The sequence below is a fragment of the Monodelphis domestica genome, chromosome 1, assembly GCF_027887165.1.
Source record: "Monodelphis domestica isolate mMonDom1 chromosome 1, mMonDom1.pri, whole genome shotgun sequence".
Taxonomy (NCBI): domain Eukaryota; kingdom Metazoa; phylum Chordata; class Mammalia; order Didelphimorphia; family Didelphidae; genus Monodelphis; species Monodelphis domestica.
In genome coordinates, this window is record NC_077227.1 from 534,763 (window position 1) to 562,641 (window position 27,879).

Consider the following 27,879-nt stretch of genomic DNA (forward strand, 5'->3'; position numbering starts at 1 on the left):
TCTTGGATTCAAAATCAAATATAAGGTGGTTGCCAGGGAAATATTCCCAATTATTCCAATACCCAAGTCAACTGGGTTTTATAGAGATTTTAATTAATATAAATGTGGAATTAAAGAAAAGAGAAAAAGGAAATAAGTATGAAGGGCTTTAAGCCAACATGGCCTAGACCTGAGTCTTAAGAGAGCGAGAGATCAGTCAGTCAGTCTTTTAACACTCACCACAAGGTCAGCCTAAGCAAGGAATCTAGTGACACCAAGCCAGCATCATCTCAGCTGCTTTCTCCAGCTCCCTCCTCCATCTGAATGTTTCAGAATCAGTCCTTCCTCCATCTGAATGTTTCAGAATGACTCCCCCTCAATCTGAATGTTTCAGAATGATCTCCTCAATCTCAATGTTTCAGAATGACTTTTAGCTCTTCTGGCGAGCTCTTATTTTTAAGGGCAAAATCTCCTATGTCACCTCCCCTAAGTTCTTCCATCTACCAATCACTGTAGATGTTTTCCAAAAGACAGCCCATTTTGAATTCACAGCTCAGTAGATTAATCTCTTTAGTAAGTAAAAAAAAATGCTGCTGTGTCGACTAATTTCATTAAGAGAAACCCTCTGAGTGAGTTTTCACCTTTTAGGTCTAAGTAGTTTACAAGTTGCCCCACCTTTATAGGCACTTAGCATCCCATTGTATCAATTCCAAAAATAGGCATGGCTCAAGGAACTCCTTTCCTTTATAAGTATGGTTTTCAAGTACTTTCATTGTTTAGCAAGGAGTTTTCTGCCCTAAAGCATTCTTAAGTACCGGTGGAATAGAGGTCCTCCCATAGCAAGGAGTTTTCTCCCCTAAAGCAGTCCCAAATAGGGAAGGGGTAGAGATCATCCCATAGAAAGGGGTTTTCACATTCACCTAGAGTCCTAACTTGATTCTTGTTGAGACTCAACCAGCAGCCTTTGCTATTTTGTAATCTGAAGGCAAAGTTAAGATTTATAAGTATAATAGTGGTAGTTTTTATGTAGATAGCATAAATTTGGGTTTGTCAGATCATGGAAGATTAGTGTAGCCAGTGAAACACAGGAGAAGCAGTTGCTTATGGAACCTGGGAGTTTATTTGGGTGGATTTAGAATCCCTTAGAATTAGAAACCCTTTATTTATCCTTATATATTTCAATAAGCATTTTATGTTTATAATAAGAGTCTCTTGAGCATCCTTGAACCTGGACCTGAAGGGAAATTCATATTTGAGCTTCACTTTATCACTGAAGATTCTTTTGATTATCTCTATTAAAAGTATCCAGTTTGAACCTGCTTGGCGAGTTAAACAGTTTTCAACCTATATTGGAACAGTTTTTCCATCTAAATCTTTTATTTTTTTATAACTCACCAAATTTTATTTTTAGAGTTTCTATTCCCACAGTTCTTCCTCTGAATGTGTATAGTATTCTTTCTCATAAATTCTGGCCATTTTAAATGAGTCTCTGTGCACAATTTGCCAATCATAGTTTTAAGTTCTTTATTCATTCTTTCAACTTAGTCAGAGCTCTGGGAATGATATGGTACATGAAATTTAGGAGTTATCCCCAAACATGAATAAATTTGCAGTAAGATTGAATCAGTAAAATGAGTTCCCCTATCCAAATCAATACATGCTGGCAGGACAAAACAAGGAATAATTTCTTTCAAAAGTACTTTGGCAACAAAAGCCACTGTTTCCTGAACAGTAGAAAATGCTTCAGGTCACTAAGTCAGCTGATTGACTATGACCAGACAAAATTTATATGAGGTAAATTTAGGGGGTTTTGACTGAAATATAAATTTAGTTGGCCGCCAGGGATTAATTCAAATCCCAATAAAAATACTCAAGTCAGTTTTAAATTTTTGAGTGCTTTAATTAATATAGAGGGAAGGAATTAAGAAGAAAGAGGGGAAAAGGTATAAAATTTCTCCAGTCTAGCCTGTGCCAAGGGGAGTTCAAAGACCTCCACCACAAGGCCTCCTCAGAAGATTAGGGGCTTCCTAAGAGGATAGTGTTTTGGAAGGTAAACGAAAAAGGAATCAGTCTAAACTACTCACCTAGCATGCCCACACCAAGACCCAAGATGCTAAACGCTACCCAACACCCCCCAAGTTGCTGACAGAGACCAACTTCTCCACTAGTGGGAGACAGAGTGAGAGCCATGTCTCCCTGAGAGAGCCAGAGCCACATCTTGCCAACGAGTCACGTCTCTGCAAAAAGAGGCCAGAGAGAGGAAGTGATGGGAAATATATAGAACATTTTTTACATCACTTCCTGCATCTCACATGTAGCAATGGTAGCTTAAGCTTGACTTAGGACAGTCCAGGGGGTCTGTCAGTTGTTTCTGATTTGTCATTTGCTAGCATATGTTTGTTACTGACCATCCTTCTCAACACTTAATTCTTTTTTTTTTTCCATTTGAATTAATTTAGTCATTTTAGAACATTATTCCTTGGTTACAATAATCACATTATTTCCCTCCCTCCCCTCCACCCACTCTTTCCACTGCCAACGCGCAATTTCATTGGGTATTACTTGTGTCCTTGATCAGAATCTATTTCCATGTTGTTCGTTTGCACTAAGCTGTTCATTTAATGTCTACATCCTCAACCAACATCCCTTCAACCCATGTATTCAAGCAGTTGTTTTTCTTTGGTGTTTTTATTCCCACAGTGTTTCCTCTGGATGTGGACAGTGCTTTTTCTCATAGATTCCTCCAAGTTGTTCAGCGTCACTGCATTGCCACCAATGGAGAAGTCCATTACATTCAATTGTACCACAGTGTATCAGTCTCTGTGTACAATGTTCTCCTGGTTCTGCTCCTCTCACTTTGCATCAATTCCTGGAGGTTGTTTCAGTGCCCATGGAATTCCTCCACTTTATTATTCCTTTGAGCACAATAGTATTCCATCACCAACATATATCACAATTTGTTCAGTCATTCCCCAGTTGAAGGGCATAACCTCATTTTCCAATTTTTTGCCACCACAAAGAGCACAGCTATAAATATTTTTGTACATGTCTTTTTCCTTATTATCTCTTTGGGGTACAAACCCAGCAGTGCTATGGCTGGATAAATGGGCAGACTGTCTTTTATCCTCCTTTGGACATAGCTCCAAATTGGCCTCCAGAATGGTTGGATCAATTCACAACTCCACCAGCAATGAATTAGTGTCCCAATTTTGCCGCATCCCTTTCAACATTTATTACATTCCTTTGCTGTTATGTTGGCCATTCTGCTAAGTGTGGGGTGATACCTCAGTGTTGTTTTGATTTGCATCTCTCTGATTATAAGAGATTTAGAACACTTTTTCATGTGCTTATTGTTTTGAGTTCTTTAACTGAAAATTGCCTATTCATGTCCCTTGCTCATTTATCAATTGGAGAATGGCTTGATTTTTTTGTACAATTGGTTTAGCTCTTTATAAATTTGAGTAATTAGACATTTGTCAGACGTTTTTGTAATGAAGATTGTTTTCCAATTTGTTGCTTCCCTTCTAATTTTGGATGCATTTTGTTTGTACAAAAACTTTTTAATTTAATGTAATCAAAATGATTGATTTTACATTTTCTGATTTTTTTTCTAGCTCTTGCTTGCTTAACATTTAATTCTTAAGTAGGGGTGTAGACATTCCTGTTTTGTTAGTATAAGCAGGGTGGATTAAATCTAAAATTCACATTTATACTGTTCAGCTTTTGTCATAGAGATAAAATCAATTTGTAAATGCTGAAATGGTGTATAAGTGAGGATGTCCACCAAAAGCTTTGCCACAAAAGGTGTGTTGGTTAAATGCTTGGCAGGTAGAACAGGCTGTACACACTTTAGAGGCTATAGTAGTTATACCAGGGGCTTTCCATACTCTTTTAACAGAATCTACAATTCCCTGGGTGCCAAAATAGCCATTTTATGCATCGATCATCAAATTTGTTGATAAAAACTTCTAGGGAGCTGGAGTTTTCCTTCAGAAGACAACCATACTACACGAATCTATTTTGCTTTACATTTTTGCTTCCATTTTTCCATTTCCTTTTCATTATAGGAAAGTGATAAATTTAAGTCATCAATGGTTGTGAATGTTAAAATTAATTCAGGCCCTTCTATGGCCACTAGTTTTGCAGCAGAATCTTCTCAGACATTTCCCCTAGAGACAGGGTCAGTGCCAGGTGTGTACAGAGCAGTGACCAATGGCTATGTCTTCAGGGAGCTAGAGGACAGAAAGAAGTCGATTAATAAGGTCTGTGCTGGCAATACACTTTCCAGTTGATGTTAAGAATCCCCTCTGAAGCCATAGCATGCCAATGGCATGACATATGACAAATGTGTGTAGCAGAGGAGGAGGTTGAGGTAGTACAATGTGCCAGAATACAAAAGGTAAGGTGGACAGAGATAAGGACTGAAGTTTTTTCTAGACCACCTCGCTAGGTTTTTGCCCGGCAGGGGTGAGAAGGATTAAGCCAAGGTTCCTGGGCTGGGTTTAGAGGGGAGGACACCCTATAGCTGTGGTGGAAAGAGGGCTTAGCTAGGAGGGAGGACCAGGACCCCCTTTGGGTCAAAGGCTGCCTGGTAGGAGAAAGGGATCCCCACTGGGCTGGGATTGGCAGGAAGTATAGGAAGCAAGCTGGGGTGGGTGGAAAAGACAGGTTGGGGCAGCTTACCAGTAGCAGCAACAATAAGCCGCAGTAGCAGCAGGAGGAGGAGCAGGAATGGCTGCTGGGGCAGCGGCAGCTGCAGTGGAAGCCAAGCAGGGTGAGCGAGCAGGAGATAGAAGCAGTGACCGACCTCCAAACCTCTCCCAACTCCTGTGATGGAACAAGACCCCACCGCTGGACAAACTTACTGACTTCCCTGAGAGGCTGAGAAGAAATTCTGAGAATTCGTTTCCCGAAGTGGTAGGCCAAATAAGTAAGGTTAAATATTAATATCCAAATACTTCAAGTATTACGTTTTGTATAGTTTATTAATAAATATTTGAAGAATAAGGAAAATAATCTCAGTTAAAGAAAGCTTCCCACGACCCCACTCATAGCCATCAGAGCACAGAGCGCCATCAGAAGAGAGAGAAAGGGTGGAGTTACACACAACTTATTTACCAAATGTGAGGATGTAACATGGATGAATTAAAAAGAATTCTGGGAGATGAAGTTCAAGAATTGAAGATTTCTAATTACACAATACGTCTGGCTCTCCATCTACTAAACCACACAGCTGGTGGGCTCCAGCCCTATACCAATGTATTTTCTTATGAAAGAAAGGCTTTTATTGTGGGTGTAGCCTTTCCACATACATCGCACTCATAATGTTTCTCCCCAAGAATATGTTTTCTGATGGGGAGAGTCAGTGCTGTTTTCTGGGGAAAGGCTTTCCCAAAGCCTTCTCATTCAAAAGATTTTTCCCCCAATATGAATAGTAGAGTGAGATGTAAGATGACTTTCGAGGAAAGATCTTTCCTCATTCACTGCACTCAGAGGTTCTCTTTCCAGCATGAGTTCTTTGATGTGCAGTCAGAGTTTTTTTCCCAGGAAAACCTTTCCCACAAACACTGCACAAAAAAGGTTTCTCTTCAATATGGGTTTTCTGATGATGGTTCAGGTTAAATTTAGAGAGAAGTACTTTTCCACAAATATCACATTGAAAAGGTTTCTCTCCAGCATGAATCCTGCTATGGTGGGTAAAATATGACTTACTGGAAAAGGCCTTCCCACATTCACTGCATTCAAAGGGTTTCTCTCCTGTATGAATACTACTGTGAGTAGTAAGATCATACTTCCTAGAGAATGCTTTCCCACATACGTTACATTCATGACGTTTAATTTCTCCATGAATTGTCCTCTGATGACTTAAAAGGTGAGAATTTCTTCGGAATGCCTTCCCACATTCACTGCATTCAAAGGGTTTCTCTCCAGTATGAATTCTGTAATGTCTTTTAAGAGCCTCCTTTTGCAGGAAGGCCCTTCCACAGTCACTGCATTTAAAAGGTTTCTCTCCAGTATGAGTACTCTGATGTTGTTTTAGTGTTCCAGCCCTGGAAAAGGCCTTCCCACATTCACTGCATTCAAAGGGTTTCTCTCCAGTATGAATTCTGTAATGTCTTTTAAGAGCCTCTTTATGCTGGAAGGCCTTTCCACATTCACTGCATTCAAAGGGTTTCTCTCCAGTATGAATTCTGTAATGTATTTTAAGAGCCCCCTTTTGCTGGAAGGCCTTCCCACATTCACTGCATTTAAAAGGTTTCTCTCCAGTATGAATTCTGTAATGTATTTTAAGAGCCCCCTTTTCCTGGAAGGCCTTTCCACATTCACTGCATTTAAAAGCTTTCTCTCCAGTATGAATTCTGTAATGTCTTTTAAGAGCCCCTTTATGCAGGAAGGCCTTTCCACATTCACTGCATTTAAAAGCTTTCTCTCCAGTATGAATTCTGTAATGTATTTTAAGAACCCCTTTATGCTGGAAGGCCTTTCCACATTCACTGCATTCAAAGGGTTTCTCTCCAGTATGAATTCTGTAATGTCTTTTAAGAGCCTCTTTATGCTGGAAGGCCTTTCCACATTCACTGCATTTAAAAGGTTTCTCTCCAGTATGAATTCTGTAATGTCTTTTAAGAGCCTCCTTTTGCAGGAAGGCCTTTCCACATTCACTGCATTTAAAAGGTTTCTCTCCAGTATGAGTACTCTGATGTTGTTTTAGTGTTCTAGCCCTGGAAAAGGCCTTCCCACATTCACTGCATTCAAAGGGTTTCTCTCCAGCATGAATACTACTGTGAGTAGTAAGATCATACTTCCTAGAGAATGCTTTCCCACATACGTTACATTCATAAAGTTTAATTACTCCATGAATTCTCCTCTGATGACTTAAAAGGTGAGAATTTCTTCCGAATGTCTTCCCACATTCACTGCAACCAAAGGGTTTCTCTCCAGTATGAGTACTCTGATGTCGTTTTAGTGTTCCAGCACTGGAAAAGGCCTTTCCACATTCACTGCATTTAAAAGGTTTCTCTCCAGTATGAATTCTGTAATGTCTTTTAAGATCCCCCTTTTGCTGGAAGGCCTTTCCACATTCACTGCATTTGTACCGTCTCTCTCTACTCTGACAACGAGAGTAAAGTTTAGCACGACCTGTCTTCCTCCATTTAGTTAACTCATTACACTCTTTCCCCCTATCAGTTGTCTGGTGTGGACCACATTCATTAATACGAGGGAATGAATTCCCCCTTTCATGAACTTTCTCTTCAGAAAGAATTCCACGTTTTTTTATGGAGCCCAAATCATGGCCCAGCACTTTCTGACATTTTGTAACCTTATTACGACGTTTCTTCCTGGAATGGATTTGATCACTTTGTCCTTGGTTCAAATACATGGTGGAACTCCCTCTCTGGTTATCTCCTTTCTGGCCCTGCATAACTACAGATGCTCCCTGTTGTGGAAAAAGGCCTGGCTCTGGGCTAGAGGTCTGACTGTATTTATCATATGCAGAGCCTCCAGCCTCATTGGGAGGTTCTGCTTGGATTATTTTTATTCCTCTAGAAGGTTTCCCCTCCATGCTCTCCTTTTTCTTCAACCTGCCATCACACTCCCAGGTTTTCGCCATCTTGCAGATTCTTAGATCATCCTCCAAGAACTTTTCCTGGGATAAGACTTTCACAGAAATACTCATCTTGGGAGCTGACTCCTTGGTCTGCAGCCTCGATTCCCAACCTGAAAGAAAGAATATGAACAGAGCTTTTCCTTGGATGAATCAGCTTTTGTCTAGGAGTCACTTTCCGCAATAATCAGGCTGCTACAAACACTGTCCTTGTTTTCATGTAAATGGAAATCAGTTTACGTGTCTTCTAAAATTTCTTTGCATTCACCAAGCTTATCCTTTGATATGGGTGAATAATATTAAATTAGCTGAAGGTGGGAAAACTGATGCAGGGACCTCAGAATCATTACAGGTGGGGATGACTGCTGACTGCCCTACACCATGTATGAATGTAACCTGGAATATATGTGTCTATACATGTTTATGTATACTATTGTTATCCATTATAGACAAAGACATGGACACACAAGACTGCCTCAGAAGCAGTACATAGCAACAATTTAAGACACAAGGTAAGGATTTAAAAAGAAGAGCCCAAGGAAGGGCCGGGTCAGGAAAAACTCTCAAGGCCAACAAGGAAGGGCTGTAAAAGGACACACAAACCTGGCAAAATCTTCACCTGAATTAGACCTCTGGAAGGAGTCATGAGATTATGATCAGGGGGTCTAAGGAAAAGAATTCATGTGTAGCTCTGACACTGAAGAATTCCATTTTGCTTTCCACAAAAGATTAAGACAACCCAGAGCTCCACCCACAATGGAATTTCTTTTCCTTACTATGAAGGTACCAGCAGAACCTGGTCATTTGTATCCATACCTTGAGGCAAAATGATTCAAAGTGGAGGAGGCAGGAAGGAATTCTATGTGGGGTCTGTGGCAGAGAGAGGAGTTCCTGGCCCAGAAGGTCACTGAGGGGATCACCCAGGAGCCCATTCTCTGTGGGCTGAGAGATGAATGACCAGCAGAGCTGTGTATGGGTTGTTGTGTCCGCACCAGGGTCAGGCACTCATCTACTCCCTCACTCACCTGGCCAGCAGCTTCTTAGGACACCACCAGTTGGAATCCAATGTGGTTCCCCTGACTCCAGCTCAGAGATCCTCACATCCTTGTTTGAATCAGCAAGGCCTAGTCATGGGAAAGGGCAAAGAGATGAAGAGGGAGGATGATCTCCCAGGCCCTTAGGAACAAGCTAGTATAGAGCCTGGGTGCCATGGAGCTGCTTAGAGAAAACATCTCAAGGCTGATCTGGTTTGTTTCCCTGGGAAGACACAGGACTGGAACAAGGAATGGAGGGGGGTTCTGAAAGACAAGGGTTCATTCGATCCATTCAATACTGAGGTATTGGGAGCTTGGCTGACTTCAAGTACTTCCCCTGAGCCTTGAGAAGGTCCCTGTGGTCTGAGGGAGCAGAGCTGGGCTGGGACCACACAGTAAAGCCCTACATTGCTAGACAAACAAAACGAGAGCCTTTCAGCCTGGCTTTTGGCCTGGTTAGCATAAGAAGTGCTCAGGCCATTACAGGCCAGAGAATCCCAGCTGCACCCTGGACAGGGCCCAGGAGAAGGAAGCAGATCCCCTTCCATGGGCAGATCCCAAGGCCCAGAAGAGCCCTCCTCACCCAGGCAGACCAGGTTCCTGTAGTTCTCCAGCATCACCTCCCAGAACAGTTCCTTCTGGGGAGGGTCCAGGAGCCTCCACTCCTCCCAGGTGAAGTCCACGGCCACATCCTTGAATGTCACGGAGGCCTGAAACAACATATAAATGGCCTCAGTCCGGGACCACAGCCCAGAGGGTCCTTGGAGGGGAAGGGAAGTGGGCAGGAAGGACAAAGGCTGATTCGGACCCCAGCCTGGGCTCCCACCCTCAGGCTGTCCTGGATGCAGAGTCAGGACACACAGAACAGCCACTGATCAGTCAGCCAGCACTGAGGGAGAGTCTGTCCTGTGCCAGGCTCTGGGCCAAGCCCTGGGCATACAAAGAAGGGCCAACACAGAGCCTGGCCTCAAGGAGCCCCCAGTCTAATGGGGAGACGCCATGCACATGACTGGTGACAGCCAAGGTCTGGCCAACACTTCTCTCACCATCCCCTCGGGAAGGCAAGTCCTCCTTGTCCCTATTTACAGATGAGCAAACTGAGGCTCAGAAGGGTGGGGGGGGTTGTTCATGGTCACACAGACAGGGTCAGAGCTGGTCCCCTCCCTGACTCCAGGCCTGTCCACAGCCCTTCCCAGCAGGCCATGCTGCCTCTCACTCAACAGCTCAGCTTCCCCTTTGGACATCTCCCAAAGGCAGCAGAACCAGCAACAGGCACTTGTGAGGGGCCAAGCACATGCCAGGCACTGAGAAACTGGATGGGGACACCAAGAGACGGGACATGGGGGTGATGGAGGGCCTCCACCAAGGCCTCAGGCTGCCTGGAAGAATACAGGAGGAGGAGGTGATGGAGGCCTGGCCATGGGGAGGCAGCCAGGCTGTGGAGGCCTGTGAAGGCCTAAAGGAGTCTCTGTTGGGCTGTCGAGAGAGCAGAACCCAGGCTGAGGGGGACACGGGGTCAGGTGCCATTTTAGGACAATGGCTGGAGCCAGAGTGGGCTGGAGCAGCCATGGGGGATCCCGTCCTGCCTGGAAGTGTGTCCTCTGCATCTGCACAGGAGCCCTTCTTGTCCGTGTCCTGCACTCGGGCCTGATTCTGGCCTTCAAGGCCTCGATGCCAGCTGACAGTGGGCTGTCCTAGCCTGGCCCTCGGTGGAGCCCAGAACCCAGAACCCGGCCTCGAGACCAGCTGCTCCTGCTTCCTGGACGTCCTCCTTCCTCTGGGCCTCGCCATTCTGGCTTCCACAGCCTGGCCTGAAGCCTCCCAACTGGGCCTGGGCACGTGCTGGGCCCAAAAGAGACCCGACTTCTCGGCCCAGGAGGAAGGGAGGGAGCCGGGCCGGAGCCGGAGCCAGAACCTGCCTTCCATAGGGGAGAAACGGCCAACCAGGAAGGAGCTGCAGGTTGTCCTGAAGAAGAGGCCCAGCAGGAGCCCCAGGATGTCAGAGACCATATCTGGGGAAAACTTTTGACCAGGAACAAGATAAGGGTTTCTGAGAATCTGAACAAACAAGTTACCTCCTGGAAAATGGCGTCGCTAGACCAACGGCCACAAACCATAAAAATTCTTCACATTCCCTCCTGTTACAACCCGTCCTTAATCACCCCCCCCACCTCATGTGCATATATTCTTACCCTGCGCCTGCAATAAACGAGCCATGACACTATTAATCAGACTCTGTCTCTCTTGCGTGCTTGGTCTCCCCTCTCTCCCCCTATGATCTTTTAGGTGGCTGCTTCACCGACCCCACGGTTGTATCCGGCTGGACCCGGATAACTGGCGCCCAATGTGTGGGGCTTGAGTAAGACAGCTTACCGGACGACTGAGGAACAAATTCCACGGACAAAGGAAGGGTAGAGGCTGGACGGACAGCCTTGAGGTAGGGTAAGTCGTCCCATCCCCCATAGGCATAAAAAATTGAGAGTGATTACCCCAGAGTGACTGTATGTGTGACTGTGTGTGTGACTGCAGAGAAGAGAGGAAACTCAGTCCGCGTTTCGCATACGAGTAACAGGGCGATTTCCTGATGGGGGTTTATACCATCCGCCTAAGCTCAAGCGACGTGGTCCATCCTGTTCTGGGGTGAGTGAATGTCCTTGGCCGGACCGACTTTGACTGAGCCCTCAAATCGCTTACGAGTGTGGACCCACTAGTATCCGTTTCTATACCCTCACGAGAGGATTGGCGAAAACGTGGGGAAGGGTATGTGATAATTGTGTGAATGAGACACGGGGAAGACACTCTCAAAAGAAGCTCTATTTGTTAAAGAATTAAAAGATAGTCTCAGGGAGAGAGGTATTAGGGTAAAAAAGAAAAAATCTATTTAAATTTTTCTGCTTTATAGAGGAACATTGCCCCTGGCTCATTTCTACATGGCCCGGAAATTCACCCCCTTACTTGGAACAAAGTGGGCAAAGAATTGAACGGCCTAATAAAATCAGGGCAAGAGATCCCCGATGAATATTTTTCTTACTACGGACTAATCCGTGATATTCTTAAAGAAGCCGACACTAATAAACAGGTCTCCCACCTCCTCAGCCTAGCTGAAGATGCTATCTTAGACTATAAGACAAAAACTGAGAAAGAGGAAGTACCATCAGAAAAGGACAAACGCCCTCCCTCCCTCTTAGATGAACCAATTGAAAATCCCTCCCTTAGGGAACCTCTTGTCCCTTCCAAACCCAAACCCCACCTTTATCCCGTTCTATATAGGAACCCTGATTCAGAGGACACACTTAATCCCGCTTATCAGACAGAGCTAGAGGAAGAGGCCGCACGCTATCAGGACAGTAATCGCCTGGAAAACAGGCCTCCCCCGCAGTGTAAAAACAGGCCTCCCCGGTACAACCCCGCCGGCGGCACCCCACCCCTCTTGTTTTCCCCTTACTCCCTGGCTCTGAGAATCTTAAAGAGGCCACAAAACAACTCGGCCGGCAAGTCGCTGACCTCAAACATTTCCTAGGACTTCAAAAGGAGGTGCATACATTAACTAACCAATTACATGATCTGCAAATAGATATCTTCCGGCCTCTGATCCCTAAGTCCAAGCCACCTCGATCAAAAGATAAGACCTCGCCTTCCCGGTTGTTACTAGGCAACAACAGGCTGCTCAGATTCCCCCCGAGGATATTTCCCTCCCCCCTTCTGGCGAATCCTCTGACTCCAAAGGGGCGGAGGGAAATGAGACCGATGGTGAACACCCCAGGGGCGCTGACACTTCAGGCTCGCCACAGTCCCGTACTCCGATTTATAACAAATTAAAATTCAAACACATTAAAGACCTCCATTCAGCTGTTAAAAATTATGGCCTCAACGCTCCTTTTACACTCTCCATTCTGGAGGGGCTTGGAGGAGAAGGACATATGCTCCCCTCCGAATGGTCCAAGGTAGTGCAATCTGTCCTCTCCAGGGGACAATTCTTAATTTGGAAGGCAGAATTCCTTGAAAGGGCAGAAAATCAGGCTAAACTTAACTCGAAAAATGACAAGACAACCGCCTGGATGATTGACAAAATCGTTGGCCGTAACCACTTTGCATTAGAAAACCAGCAGATGAGATTGCCCCCTGGCTTGCTCATGCAAACTGCGCATGCCGCTACAGCTGCTTGGCGGGCAGTTCCTGCCGCCGGGTCTGTCACGGCACCCCTCTCAAAAATTCTCCAGGGACCCAATGAGCCTTACGCTCAATTTGTTGCAAAACTTTTAGAAACCGCCGAAAGGGTCTTGGGCCAGGATGGAGCAGATCACCCGATGCTGAGGCATTTGGCAATCGAAAATGCTAATTCTGCCTGTAAGGCCGCCCTAAGAGGAAAAGCAAGAGATCTTGATCTAGATGGGATGATCTGCTTATGCAATGATATTGACGCTTATGATCACAAAATAAACAAGTCCATCTCTTTAGCCATTGGGGCAGCCATCCAGGCCTCTCGCCCCAATACCCCCTCGAAATTGCTTTAAATGTGGGCAACCTGGCCATTTTGCACGTGAATGCCCTTCCGGGACAAATCCTAGGCAGACCCCTGCACCGATAATAGCCCCCCCCCCCCCCCAAACCACCACCTAGCATTTGCCCGAAGTGTAGGAAGGGCCGGCACTGGGCCCGAGACTGCCGATCCAGAATTACGTTGGATGGGCAAATTCTTCCCCCGGTACAGGGAAACGGGATGCGGGGCTCCTTCGGGAGCCCCTGTCCAGCTCCCTTACTCGAGCCACAGCAGGCAGTGCAGGCTTGGACCTCTGTGCCTCCACCACCAGAATATTGACACCTGAGGAGGGCCCAATAGTCCTCCCTACTGGCAAATTTGGACCACCACCCCCTGATATGTTTTTCTTGGTCATCGGTAGAGCACTCACCACTTTGCAAGGTGTCGTAGTACATCCTACCCTTGTCGATAATGATTACACAGGGGAAATAAAAATTATCATAGAATCCTCACATGGCCCTGTTACCATCCCTGCAGGCAAACGCTTAGCTCAAGCCCTCCCCCTCCCTATGATTGGCAATTTCCCTGCAATAACCCACACACGGGGCCCTTCCTCTCCAGGCTCCTCCAATATTTACTGGGTGCAGCAACTTACTGAGTCCCGACCCATTCTCCGATTAAACATTGAAGGAAAAACCTTTACTGGGCTACTGGACACAGGGGCGGATTCCACTGTTATCTCTCAGGCTCACTGGCCCCGCTCCTGGCCCCTTCAACCTTCATCCACCCATCTATCAGGAATAGGCCAAGTCCAAGATACCCTTCAGAGCTCTAAGGTCCTTAATTGGCAGGACACCGAGGGCAACAGTGGCACCACTCGCCCATATGTAGTCGCAGGACTTCCTGTCAATCTCTGGGGCAGAGACATCCTAGCCCAAATGCGACTTCTCTTGGTTAGCCCTAGCGATCCTGTCACCACCATGATGTTAAAATCTGGATACCTCCCAGGGAAGGGCCTCGGAAAAAGGGAACAAGGCCTCCCCCACCCCATTTCCTTTCAACCTCATAAGAACAGGGAAGGTCTGGGGCTGCAGAATTTTTCATAAGGGCCACTGATCCTCCTGCACTCCAGGCTGATAAAATTACATGGAAATCTGACTCCCCTGTCTGGATTGATCAGTGGCCTTTAACATCTGAAAAGGTTCAGGCTGCCATAACGTTGGTGCAGGAGCAACTTTCCTTGGGTCACCTCAAACCTTCTACCTCCCCTTGGAACACACCCATTTTCGTCATCAAAAAGAAATCTGGGGGATGGAGACTCTTGCAGGACCTAAGAGAGGTCAATAAAACTATGCTTCCCATGGGGGCTTTACAACCAGGCCTTCCATCTCCAACTGCCATCCCAAAAGGTTTTAGTAAAATAGTCATCGATATCAAGGACTGTTTCTTTTCCATTCCCCTTGACCCAGCCGACAGTCCCCGCTTCGCATTTTCCATCCCCATAGTTAATCACATAGGGCCCAACCCTCGATTCCAATGGCGTGTTCTCCCCCAGGGCATGGCTAACTCCCCCACCTTATGTCAAAAGTTTGTAGCTCAGTCCATTGACCCTGTAAGGACACGATACCCTTCAGCTTACATCATTCATTACATGGATGACCTCCTGATAGCAGCTCCATCTCCCCCCTTAACACAAACTATAGCTCAGACCATCATATGCGCACTTCAGGCCCGCGGCTTCAGAATAGCCCCTGACAAGGTCCAGACCCAGTACCCCTTCACCTTCCTGGGATTCCGCCTTGAGCTTGACTCCTTATTTTCACATAAGGTTTCACTCACACGCTCCACTCTCAAAACCCTTAATGATTTCCAGAAACTTCTAGGGGACATCAATTGGCTCCGCCCCTATTTGCAACTCGCCAAGGCGGACCTTCGCCCTCTGGAGGACATCCTTCGAGGGGATGCTGACCCCTCCTCCCCTCGCTCCCTAACCCCAGCAGGCGAAGCTTCCCTTAGGAAAGTAGAGCAAGCTATAGCTACACAGAACATTGGGTATTTTTCTCCCCACCTTCCCCTTTACCTTCTCATCTTTCCCACTGAATTCTCCTCCACGGGACTTCTATGGCAAGATCCCTCTCCCCTCATTTGGATCCACCTCCCTATGTATAACCAAAAAATTCTTGCCCCTTATCCTGACCTGAGTGCCCGATTAGCAATGATGGGCACCTGTCTCTCCACCCGGCATTTCGGCCGCTCCCCTGACCATGTAGTCTCCCCCTATAACAAGGAGCAACTTGACTGGCTCAAATCTCAAAATGATAATTGGGCTATACTCATATCTACCTACCAGGGCATCTTGGACAACCACATGCCCAGTAAGTAATAAATTGTTGCAGTTTTTCTCCCTAACCCCCTTCATACTTACACGCCAAACCCGATCCTCACCTATCCCGGGGGCACCCACGGTCTTCGTGGACGGCTCTAAAACTGGCCTAGCCGCCACAGTTATGAATAACCGCCCCCGCTCTATCAAAACCCCTTATGAGTCCGCACAGCTGGTAGAGCTTTATGCAGCACTAACTGTCTTCCATTCCCTGCCCGATACCCCATTTAACCTCATTGATAGCTCCTATTTGGCTCTGAATGCTACCACCCCGAACCTTACGATCAGCTGTTGGCTATGTCTCCACCCGCAGGCCCCATACTATGAAGGAATCGCTTTTACTGATCACCCTCGCAACACCTCAGCCCCTTCCCCTCGCTGCACCCCGTACCCCCACCGCCTCACCCTTGCCGAAGTTTCCGGCAAAGGCCTCTGCCTAGGTCACTCCCCTTCCTCTCACTCCCATCTTTGTAATGTTACCCTTTCCATCTCCCACTCCCCTCATTATTTAGAAGCCCCCAATAACACCTTTTGGGCCTGCAACACCGGCCTCACCCCCTGCATTGTGAATTTTAAAAGTCTCCATCTTGGTCTAGCACCCAAAAATTGTGCACACCCACACTACACGGGCATGTGCTAGTCAATGACAAATCAGAAATAACCAACTGCCCACCTGGGCTGTCCTAAGCTAAGCTCGAGCCAACCATTGGCACTTGTGAGACACAGGAAGTGAGGTAAGGAACAGCCTCTGGAATTCGCTCACTTCCTGTGGAGAGAGCTAGATGGCAGTTGGTGTTAGGAGCTTCGAGGGAGAGGACGCCTGCAGACAGCTTTCCTTCAGATCACTCACGTGAGTTAAGGACTGATTCTTTCCACCTTGGCCCTTTGGGCCTAGAACTCACTCTGCCTTGGTCAGAGGTTGAGTAGCCCCTTTCCCTTTTCTCTCCTTCTCTCCCTCTCCTTTCCCTACTCCCAGTGTGATTAAACCTCCATAAACTCCATTCTGACTTGAGTGTTTCAATTTTAGGAATTTCATAAGTAAATTCCTTGGCGGCCATTGTGCAATATTATAACAATCCCAGAAGCTAAAATTTTCCCCATTACAATTGGCGTAACCACTTCGGGAAAAAGAACTATATCAGTCTTCTGATCTCCTTACTAATCACCCAGGAGAGGTCCCACCCCGGCTACCCACTCCGGCTCTTGGCCCTGCTTTAGTGCTTCGAAAGTTTCTAGAACCTCAATAAATTTCCTGAATTTTCTTGCCCTTTCACCCCACTTATTACTCACTCCGTCAGTCCTTTTACCAAATACCTTGGCTTAAAGACACAGCTGCCAGAACAGGTGAGTATAAAACACCTTTTCTCTCTTCTCCTTTTCTCCTTAAGTTAAATTGGGGTCAACAGGATTTTTTTTTCTTCTCCCTTTTGTCTCTCATTTCCCTCTCCTTTTACTTTAAGGAGGTGGCTCAGTAGATTGAGAGGCAGGCCAGGATTACCTAATCAACTGATTAGCAACGAGGAACCTCAGGAGAAGGAGCTCTTAGGAGCTCCTCGCCCGCAAAAAAAAAAAAAAAAAACAGCTGAATACAGCTAGGGAGCTAATTTAAAACCCATTTTTCTGTTTCCTGGCCTTTCTAGTCTTAAAAAAAATTTAAGTGAGCTTTGCTCAAGGAAGATAGCACATGGTCCTAGCAGTTTTAGCCTGAGGGCTAAAGAAGATTGCTGGGACCCTCCCATATACACACTTTGTAAAAGAAGGAGGTTTAGCTCTACCTTTTGTTTACGGTCTATTCACTCCTAATCAGCCTTTTCATAGCTTCTACCTTCCTGCATTAGGCTTTTGTAACCCCTCCCAGAAGCTTGCTAAGGAGAATTTACAACACAATAGGCCCTTAGCCTGTATAGGGTTGTAGACTAGGGAGCCCCCTACTGTAAAAAAAAAAAAGTCACAGGCAACCTAGTAATTGACTCAAAGAAGAAAGATGTGGCTACAACCACTGTCTGCTTTGCTTCGAAATTGGCTTATAAGTTTAATGACCAAGTACATTGGATTTTTAGTAGGTGTTTCTCTAGGATGGTATTTTTCAGAAACTATAAACCTCTTCGTGACCCTTACATTCATCTGCCTTGGGATTGTAATTGTTGTACTTACAATAATATACCTAACCTCTAAGAGAGAACACTCCCTTGTTCCTTCTATTACTAAACAAATCAAGGAACTACACACTTTTATTGATCTACAAATTAATGAGCAATATACTATCACTGATCAACGAATTAGGGAACTCCACACTTTTATTGACCAGCAACTTAGGGAACAAAATATTAATACTGATCAGAGAATTAAAGAACTGCACACTTTTATTGATCAGCAACATAAAGAACTGAATACTGTCACTGATCAAAGAATTCGGGACCAAAATACTTTTATTGAACAAATTACAAAAAAAAAATGCTTTTATTTATCAACAATTGGTGGAACGGGATGAAGTTAGGGGAAAAAAATGGGGAGAGATAAAAACTTCCCTGGATGAAATTAGGGAGGAAAAATGGGGAGAGATGAAAACTTCCCTGGATGAAATTAGGGAGGAAAAATGGGGAGAGATAAAAACCTTCCTGCAAAACATTGAAAGGGAGTTAAAAACATCCTATAATAGGAGTGATTTAACTCTCCATCCCCCATCATTATCAGATTCCCTGACCAACCCTACCCAAAACGATTTGGCTCAAATAGCAGCCCCTTCACACCAACCAGCTCCTCCCCATCCAGACCACCCAGCCCCTCCCCCTGCCACTCTTGCCCCTCCCACCCTGATTCCTCCTTCTATTCATGCCTCTTACCCTGCCTCCTCAGCCCCTCCCCCTGCCCTCCACCCCACCCATGCTCATGCTCCAGCCCCACCCCCTGTTCCTGTCCCAGCCCTTCCCCCTGCCCTCCCCTCCACTAATGCTCTAATCTCCAACAGCCAATAATCCTAACATTGAAAATGGAGCAAGTAGCCTAGAAACAGTAACACCAGATAGTTTAGACAGAAGTTTATTTCCATTGAGGGAAGTACCCACCTTTAATAAAGAAGGGAACTTGGTGTCTGTAAGACACTATACACCTTTTAAACCTGATGATTTAGAAAAATTCAAGCACAATGTTCAATCATTTGAGGCAGAACCAATGTTGGTTATAGAAAAATTAGAAAATATATTCAGAAACTTTGATCCTTCTTGGTTGGATGTGGAGAATTTGTTAGATACATTTCTGACAAAGAGAGAGAAAAATAATGTCATCTCTCTAGCTAATAAGAAAAGTGGTAGAGGAGCTCATCACTGGCCAACTGTAGATCCACACTGGAACCCTAATATTGTACAGGATCACACAAAACTAGCCCTGGCCAGAGAAGCATTATTAAAAGCCATGAGAGACTGCTCTGATAGCCCTGATGCATGGGAAAAATTTGAACAATCCCGACAGGAAATTGATGAGACCCCCTCCCACTTTATGGACAGACTTATTGACGTAGGAAGTACATATATGGACCTTGATTTGTCCAGAGAAAAAGACATTAAACATATACGCAGACAATTCGTTAGGAATTGTTGTTCAGCAGTAAAAGACTACTTTGAAACCAGCTGTCCCAACTGGGAGTCTACGGACCTCGAAGAACTGAGGAAAGTAGCAGCATATGCCTATAAGAATCGTACAAAAAAACCTGAGACACACAATAAATCAGTGTCAGACTTAGAAAAAGAAATTGAAATTTTAAAGGAACAATTGAAAAGTAAGGGAGAGACCATGGCCCCTTTGCAGGAATCCACAGATAGATCATTAACAAACCCCTTAATATGCACCTTCTGTGGGAAGAGAGGCCATGCAATGATAGTCTGTAGGAGCAGGCTACGGGAAACAAGAAATAATAATACCTTTAGGAATAATAACTATAGGAATCACAATGCCAATCAAAATGACGGTGCTCAAAATACAGAAAATGATACTATCCCAAAAAATGCCCAACAACAATATATAAGAAATGGAGCTCGACCACGCTACACTCAGGGTGAACACCCCCAACAGCGTGGAGGGTCCCAAAAAACTGCCCAAGCATCTTTATGAAGGTGTGAAGGGGGGGTGAGGGCCTTGGAATCAAAGAATGAGACCTTTGATTTTCCAGACCCTGATATTTTAATGCCAATAATCCCTATATATACCCCCCCCCCCCCGAACAATAAGGAACCTCATGTCACTTTAAAGGTAGGAAATTCATACTATGACTGTCTTCTAGACACTGGAGCATCTAGGTCAGTTCTAGTAAGCAAACCAGATGAGAAATGTGATTCTATTGGCTCTTTAAATGTAGTAGGTGTTTCAGGAAAACCTTTAAAGGTCCCAAAACTTTCTCCTCGCATGGTACGTGTGGGACCCCTAACTGTTGAACATTCTTTTCTTTTAATGCCTGGATCTCCCACAAATTTGCTGGGGAGAGATTTACTATGCAAATTACAAGCCACAATAATGTGCGCCCCAGATGGCTCCCTCTCTTTAGAAGTGCCCGAGGAAACCTTAAATTTACTCCCTGTATTTCTCTCAGAGAGCCAGGAGGCAAAGGAGCCTCCCACCTTTGAAATACCTACAGATATACCAGAGTCTCTTTGGGCCACATCTTCTACTGATGTAGGCTTACTTAAATCAGCTACTCCCGTGCAAATAAAAACTAAATCCAGCCCACCTCCTTGCATTCCTCAGTATCCTCTTTCCAAGGAGGCAATGGAGGGCATTACCCCAATAATAAATTCTTTAATTGACCAAGGAATAATTTTCCCTTGTAAATCTGAATACAACACGCCCATCCTCCCCGTTAAAAAACCAAAAAGGGGGCCCGATGGCAAACACCTCTATAGATTCGTACAGGATTTGAGGGCTGTGAACAATCACGTTATAAAGAGACACTCCATAGTTCCCAATATCAATACTATTATTTCTTCTATTCCTAGCACAGCTACATACTTTACAGTAGTAGACTTGTGCTCAGCCTTCTTTTCTATACCCATACATGAGAACTCGAGGCATATTTTTGCTTTCACCTGGAATGGCATACAATATTCCTGGAGTCATCTGCCCCAGGGTTATGTAGAAAGTCTGAACTTATTTGCACAAATTTTGGGACAAGATACAGATAATATAAAATTTAAAAACAGCAAATTAATAAAATATGTAGATGACCTACTCTTGGCTTCCGTGGATGCAGAAGCATGTCAGGAAGATAGTAAACACCTGCTTTTGGAATTGCACAAAAGAGGTCATAAGATCTCGAAGGATAAAGTTCAGTAGTGTCTCCCCAAAGTAGAATATTTGGGGTTCATTCTGACAGCTGGTGCCCGCTCTATTTCTCCCAAGCGAATTGAGAATATTCAAAAATTGAGTGCTCCTACCACTAAAAAACAGGTAAGAGCAATTCTGGGAGCAACAGGGTTTTGCAGACAATGGATTCCTTGCTATGGGGAAATTACTAAACCTCTTATAGCACTAACAAGGGATGTAGTCCCTGAACCCCTCAAATTAGAGCCTGAACACATGTCAGCTCTATCAGAGCTAAAAAAGGCTATCTTATCTGCCCCTGCTCTAGGCATCCCAAATTACAACAAGCCATTCACTTTGTATGTACATGAGCGAAGAGGAGTAGCCTCAGGCGTTTTAACTCAGACTCTGGGGCCTTCTCAGCATCCAGTTGCTTATTATTCAGCCCAGCTGGACCCAATAGCTTCAGGAGCACCACCATGCCTTAGAGGAATGGCTGCTACTGCTTTACTAGTGACAAAAACCGTTGATCTAGTATTAGGATGCCCATTGACAATTATGTGTCCACATGAGGTAGAAGCATTATTGCTAAGACAGAGAACACAGGCATTTTCTGATCAGCGAATTACAAGGTATGAAATAACCTTGCTAAATAATGAAAACATTACTTTGAAACGCTGTTCAACCCTTAATCCTGCCACCTTGCTTCCAGACTTACCAACTTCAGGAGAACCATTACACAGTTGTGAAACACTAGTGTCCATGGCAGAAAAGCCTCGAGATGATCTCTTGGACACTCCCTTAAAGAACTCAGACCTGATCTTATTTACTGATGGTTCCTCTTTCATGAGGGATGGCATCAGCTACAGTGGAGCTGCTGTAGTCTCAGAATTTGCCACTGAGTGGTCAGCCTCACTACCTTCTAACATTAGCGCTCAAGGGGCAGAACTCATAGCTCTGAAACATGCCTGTATAATTGCCAAGGGTAAAAAGGCAACAATTTATATGGATTCTAGATATGCTTTCGGCATTTGTCACTCAGTCGGGATGCTATGGCTCCAGAGAGGATTTTTAACCTCAGCTGGAAAATCCATAGCTAATGCAGAAATTATTAATGAAGTCCTTTCTGCTCTTCAGCTGCCTGAAGCCCTAGCTGTAGTTCATTGCTCTGCCCATACAGGTGGCACCGACCCTGTCTCTAGGGGACATGACCGAGCAGATGCTGCTGCAAAGCTGGCAGCCATAGAAGGGCCTGAATTACTTCTAACATTAACAACTACTGATGACTCAAATTTATCACTTTCCTATGATGAGAAGGAAGTGGAAAAATGGAAACAGAAATTCAAAGCGAAACAGATCAATGGAGTCTGGGTGTCACCTGAAGGAAAACCCCTGCTCCCTAGAAGTTTCTATCACCAAATCTGCCAATCTGTTCATAATAATGGCCACTTTGGTACCCAGGGCATCGTGGACTCTGTCAAGAGAGTATGGATAGTCCCTGGTATAACTACCGTAGCCTCTAAAGTGTGTTCATCCTGCCCTACCTGCCAGGCATATAACCAACACGCCTCTCGTAGCAAAGCCTTTGGTGGACGTCCTCTGGCTTACACACCTTTTGAGCACCTGCAGATAGATTTTATAACAATGCCAAAGGCTGGACAATATAAATTTTGTTTGGTCATAGTAGACCAACTGACCAGATGGCCGGAAGCATTTCCTACAGCCCGAGCCACAGCAGCTTTTGTTGCTAAGGTGCTTTTAAAAGAAATTGTTCCTCGCTTTGGCCTACCAGCACGTATTGATTCTGATAGGGGGAGTCATTTTACCGATTCTGTCTTAAATCAAATATATTCTTGCTTGGGGATAACTCCAAAATTCCATGTTCCATATCACCCCCAGAGTTCAGGCCAAGTGGAGAGGATGAACAAAGAACTTAAAACTATGATTGGAAAATTATGCACTGAGACCCATTTAAAATGGCCTGAAATTCTCCCTCTGGCACTATTTTATCTTAGAAGCAGGCCTAGAGGAGACTTACATATTTCACCATTTGAGATGCTTTTTGGACATCTGCCTATACAGGCTAAGTCTTTTCCCCCTGCATATACATCACTATTAGGGGGAGATACTACCATTGCTTCCTATATACAGGAATTACAGCACAAACTACGTGAACTTCATGAATCCGGAGCTGCAGTACAAGCTGGACCACTAGACTTTTCTCTGCATGACCTGAACCCAGGAGATAAAGTTTATATTAAGAATTTCAAGCATACTGGAGCAACTGAACCTTCATGGGAAGGACCATTCCAAATATTGTTAACTACTCCAACATCTATAAAGGTTGGAAAAAAGGACTCTTGGATTCACTGTTCTCATGTAAAGAGAGCATCCTCTGTTGAGACTGATTGACTGTATCCTATACATGCATTGGAGATAACTACCCATTGACAAGTGGAACTGTTTTATTCTGCTTTTGACACATTGAATTCCTAAATTTAATTTTTTTTCCTTTTTTCCTTTTTTCTCTTTTCCTTATTTTATTATTATTATTATTTTTACATTATTTTATTTTTTCCCTTTTCTCATTTCTATGTACTTAAGGTACATATGATCAATATTAATTTTATTCTACAATATTAGTTTAAATATATATACTTGCTGTTATTACTAATACACACCCAAACAGCTTTAGACTTTGGGAACCTGCCATTTATTGATAATTGTTGTGGGACTATGATTAATGTTTGTGTCTGATTCTAGGAACAGGATCAAAAAAGGAGCACAGAGATAACCTGGATAATGCCAAAAGAGCTCACAGGTCTAAAAATCAAAAGACCAATCCAGGTAGGATTAATGCATTTCTAAGCCAATACCAAGGACTTGAACCTAGTGTGAGACTCGGGGTTGCGACACTTGACAGACATTAAGATGTAGGCCTTCCCTGTATCCACACTCTTCATGAAAGTACCTACAGACAAGTACCTAAGGTTGGCTACCATCCTGACTCCATCCATCCCTGAGAACGAAGGTAAAATCAGATGAGGGAATAACACTTCCCTAGATATAAAATAAGAAATCTGGTCCTCTTTTTTCTCTCCTATAGTATGGCAACTTCCTGTAGCCTTGGCTGCAAATGGGGAAGTAAAATATGCTGCATTCTGTCCTACAGACTTGTGGGATTAGAAATTACTTAACTGGACCCTAATACAGGGGCCTGTAAAAATAAAAAATTTTTTTTATTCTTGCTTTCTCAAATTTTGTATACATAGATTTTTTTTTGAATTTTGATACTGATTTTGAATTCTTCTTTAATATAAATATGCATATATAAAGGGTTTATATTTTTCCCTTAATTTTTCCCTTTTTCTTCTTTTCATTTTGATTTTTTATTTTATTTTCATTTTGTTTTGTTTTTCTTTTGGATTAACTCACACAATCCCACAACTAAAACTTGAATCCTCAGCTGGACTCAGTGTTTTTTCAACACTTTCTTCAGGGGGGATTGTATTTCATCAAATCCAAGATTTAAATTTTGTTCGAGATAAATCTTCAGAGAAGAAGCTTGCTAACTAACTGAATCCAGAGAATGAACTGTTTGCAGAAAGATATCTAAACCTTTTCACTACAGGAAGATCCAGAATGAACCTTGGGGTGTGGTTGATTGAACATTTTTGAATGTACACTCTTATGCCAAAGGGGACTGCCCCCTAATTGGCTTTTGTCAATGCGCCCAGCAAAACATTGGTTTGCTGTCTTTCTCTCTCCTCTATTTCCCATATTTACAACTATTATAATTTTCCTCTTAGTGGGAAAAAATTTTTGTATACACTTACAGTTAGAAATTTTTGGGGTGCAGTATGCTTATGTTTAGTGATCAATTGGGGAGACTAGTCCCCCAATCATCATCAGGGGGGATTGTGAATTTTAAAAGTCTCCATCTTGGTCTAGCACCCAAAAATTGTGCACACCCACACTACACGGGCATGTGCTAGTCAATGACAAATCAGAAATAACCAACTGCCCACCTGGGCTGTCCTAAGCTAAGCTCGAGCCAACCATTGGCACTTGTGAGACACAGGAAGTGAGGTAAGGAACAGCCTCTGGAATTCGCTCACTTCCTGTGGAGAGAGCTAGATGGCAGTTGGTGTTAGGAGCTTCGAGGGAGAGGACGCCTGCAGACAGCTTTCCTTCAGATCACTCACGTGAGTTAAGGACTGATTCTTTCCACCTTGGCCCTTTGGGCCTAGAACTCACTCTGCCTTGGTCAGAGGTTGAGTAGCCCCTTTCCCTTTTCTCTTCTCTCCTTCTCTCCCTCTCCTTTTCCCTACTCCCGTTGTGATTAAACCTCCATAAACTCCATTCTGACTTGAGTGTTTCAATTTTAGGAATTTCATAAGTAAATTCCTTGGCGGCCATTGTGCAATATTATAACAATCCCAGAAGCTAAAATTTTCCCCATTACAGCATCTCCCTTCAGGTTTTTAATACCTCCTCTGAATTCTGTGTGCTTATACAATTATGGCCCAGAATTACCTATCACTCAGACACCGCCTTGGGTAAACTTTTGTCTTCATTCCCTCGGGTTATGCGGGAACCCTTCTCTACTCTTGCCATCATTCTAGGTATTGGGGGTCTTGCTGCCGGCATTGGTACTGGCACCACCCCTCTCCTACAGACCCAACACCTCGCAGCTCTACATTCTGCTATGACATCTGACCTCGAAGCCCTAGAAAAATCTGTCTCTGCTTTAGAGAAATCCCTATCCTCCCTCTCAGAAGTTGTACTAAAGAACAGACGTGGCCTCGACCTGCTTCTTTTAAAAGATGGGGGATTGTGTGCAGCCCTTAAAGAAGAATGCTGCTTTTATGCTGACCACACGGGCGTGGTCAGAGAATCAATGGCAAAATTAAGAGACCGCCTAGCCCTTAGAAAAAAGGAAGCCGAGGCCCAAGAAGGATGGTACAACAACCTTTTGAGAGGTTCCCCTTGGCTTTCTACCCTAATTCCCAGATACTAGTTCCCTTTATTATCTTCCTCCTAATCCTCACCTTTGGCCCTTGGGCTTTCCAACGCCTGACTGGATTTATCAAAGGATTTATCAAATCAAACATTGACTCAGCCCTTACTAAGTTCCCTAGGGTCCAATATCATCGTATTGAAATAACAGATACTGACCAACCACACACCCCGTTTGATACTGATCGTCTCCAACTTACTAGCAGGGTGGTAACCCAATGATGGGAATAGCACAGGTCCTCCACCCCTGATGATCCAGTAACTCCCCCTGTGTAGCCTAAGACAGGGGCCGTCGCTGCGGTCCTGACTTAAAAACCTTCCCTCTAATAAAAAGGAAAGGGGGAATTGTCAGAGACCATATCTGGGGAAAACTTATGACCAGGAACAAGATAAGGGTTTCTGAGAATCTGAACAAACAAGTTACCTCCTGGAAACTGGCGTCGCTAGACCAACGGCCACAAACCATAAAAACTCTTCACATTCCCTCCTGTTACAACCCGTCCTTAATCACAATATATTCTTACCCTGCACCTGCAATAAACGAGCCTTGACACTATCAGACAGACTCTGTCTTCCTTGCGTGCTTGGTCTCCCCTCTCTCCCCCTATGGTCTTTTTAGGTGGCTGCTTCACGGACCCCACGGTTGTATCCGGCTGGACCGGACACCAGGACGGGGCTTCAGGGAAGGGTTTGAATTCAAGAAGGGAAACGGGTGACTTTGGAGCCTTGGAGAGAAGGGTGCGTCTACACCTGGGCCTGAGCCTCCCCATCAGGAGAGAGGGGTGCGTCTACACCTGGGCCTGAGACTCCCCATCAGGAGAGAGGAGCGTCTACACGTGGGCCTGAGTCTCCATGTTAGGAGAGTGGAGCGTCTACACCCGCTGCCTGAGCCTCCCCATCAGGAGAAGCCGCTGCTGCTTACCTGGGGGGTCCTGCAGGGCTCCAGCGCGGCGTCCTCTCCGCACTCCTCCAAGCTCTCCATGCCAGGTCTGGGGGGATCCCTGAAGGACAGACGCCTCACCTCCTCCGGGACGGCACAGTATGCGCAGGAGCCCACGAGCAGGAGAGGGCGGGATGGAGGAAGCCAAGTTTAAAACCCGGAAAGCCCGCCCCAGCCTAGGCCCCGCCCCTGATCAGACCTGGAGCCCGCCCCGCCTGCCGCGTGCACCTCCCTCTGCCTCAGACAGTAGCTCAACCTCACCTTGCTTTAGGCCCCACCCATTACCGCTCTGCCCCGCCTCCATTCCGCTCCTGCCACGGCCCTCTCAGACACCGCCTCCTTGCCTGACCCCCGCCTCTCTGTTAGGCTCCGCCCGCGACATCCCTCCCGTACGCTCAGGCCCCACCCCTTCCTGCACCACCCTGTCCGTTCCCAGAAGCCTTTGTGAGGAGGGACCCTGGCTTTGGGGCTGCCCCTCCCTGCTTCTCCTTCACCCCTCAGGGAATTCCCGCCCTCCTCCCAGCTGTCTCCTGGCCTCAGAGCTGGAGCAGATGCTCTCTCCTGGAGCCCCTGCTGGGGGAGGGCAGAGCCAGGCTTCTGGGGGCCGGGCCTGGGGATGCCTGCAGGAAAGAGCTCCTTCTGGGCTTCTGGGGGCTGGCAGGCCTAGGAGGGCCCCCCAGAGGGTGCTGGACCCCCCCTGCTGCCTCCCCCGATGGGCCTCCCTTTCAGGCTCCCTCTCAGCTCAGCCTGGACAGGCCCAAAGCCTGGAAGGAGAGGCTGGAGTCCAGGGAAGGGCCTGGGGGGGCCCCCAACGCCCCCATCCCAGGGGAGGGCAGGCCATGCCCAGCCCAGGCCTGTGTGTTCTCCCCTCCTGAGCCCCAGAGACAGCAGAGAGGAATTCAGAGCAGCAGCCCCAGGCCTGAGGCCAGCAAGGGAAGGATCCTCCAGGGAGAGAAGCCCTTCCAGGGCTTTTAGCCCCTCAGGGCCTGCTAGAGCTCAGGGTCTGGAGTCAGGGAGGCCTGAGATCTCCCCCTGCAGGACCCTGGACAAGTCACTTCACCTTGCTTGCCTCAGTTTCCTCCCCTGTCCAGTGGGCTGCAGGAGGGGAGGGCAAAGCCTCCCAGCCTCTGCCCAGAAAGCCCCAAAGGA

General features: G+C 45.6%; 1 protein-coding gene across 1 annotated transcript; it reads right to left on the bottom strand.

The window, feature by feature from the left end:
- Nucleotides 1–1,858: 1,858 nt before the first annotated feature.
- LOC130453517 (oocyte zinc finger protein XlCOF6-like) lies at nt 1,859–27,076 on the bottom strand. Its single transcript, XM_056794572.1, has 4 exons — nt 26,713–27,076; nt 9,203–9,329; nt 8,611–8,709; nt 1,859–7,698 (listed from the first exon to the last, which is right to left on the bottom strand). The coding sequence occupies exons 1-4, from the start codon at nt 26,770–26,772 to the stop codon at nt 5,456–5,458; spliced, it is 2,529 nt and encodes an 842-aa protein (XP_056650550.1). The 5' UTR covers nt 26,773–27,076; the 3' UTR covers nt 1,859–5,455.
- Nucleotides 27,077–27,879: the final 803 nt, after the last annotated feature.

Coding starts and splice junctions, on each gene's coding strand:
- LOC130453517 (XM_056794572.1), bottom strand. CDS start 26,772: ATGGAGAGCTTGGAGGAGTGCGGAGAGGACGCCGCGCTGGAGCCCTGC. Junction 8,710..9,202: donor CAGGAACCTGGTCTGCCTGG/GTGAGGAGGGCT, acceptor TCCCATGACTAG/GCCTTGCTGATTCAAACAAG. Junction 7,699..8,610: donor CCTAAGAAGCTGCTGGCCAG/GTGAGTGAGGGA, acceptor TCTTTCTTTCAG/GTTGGGAATCGAGGCTGCAG.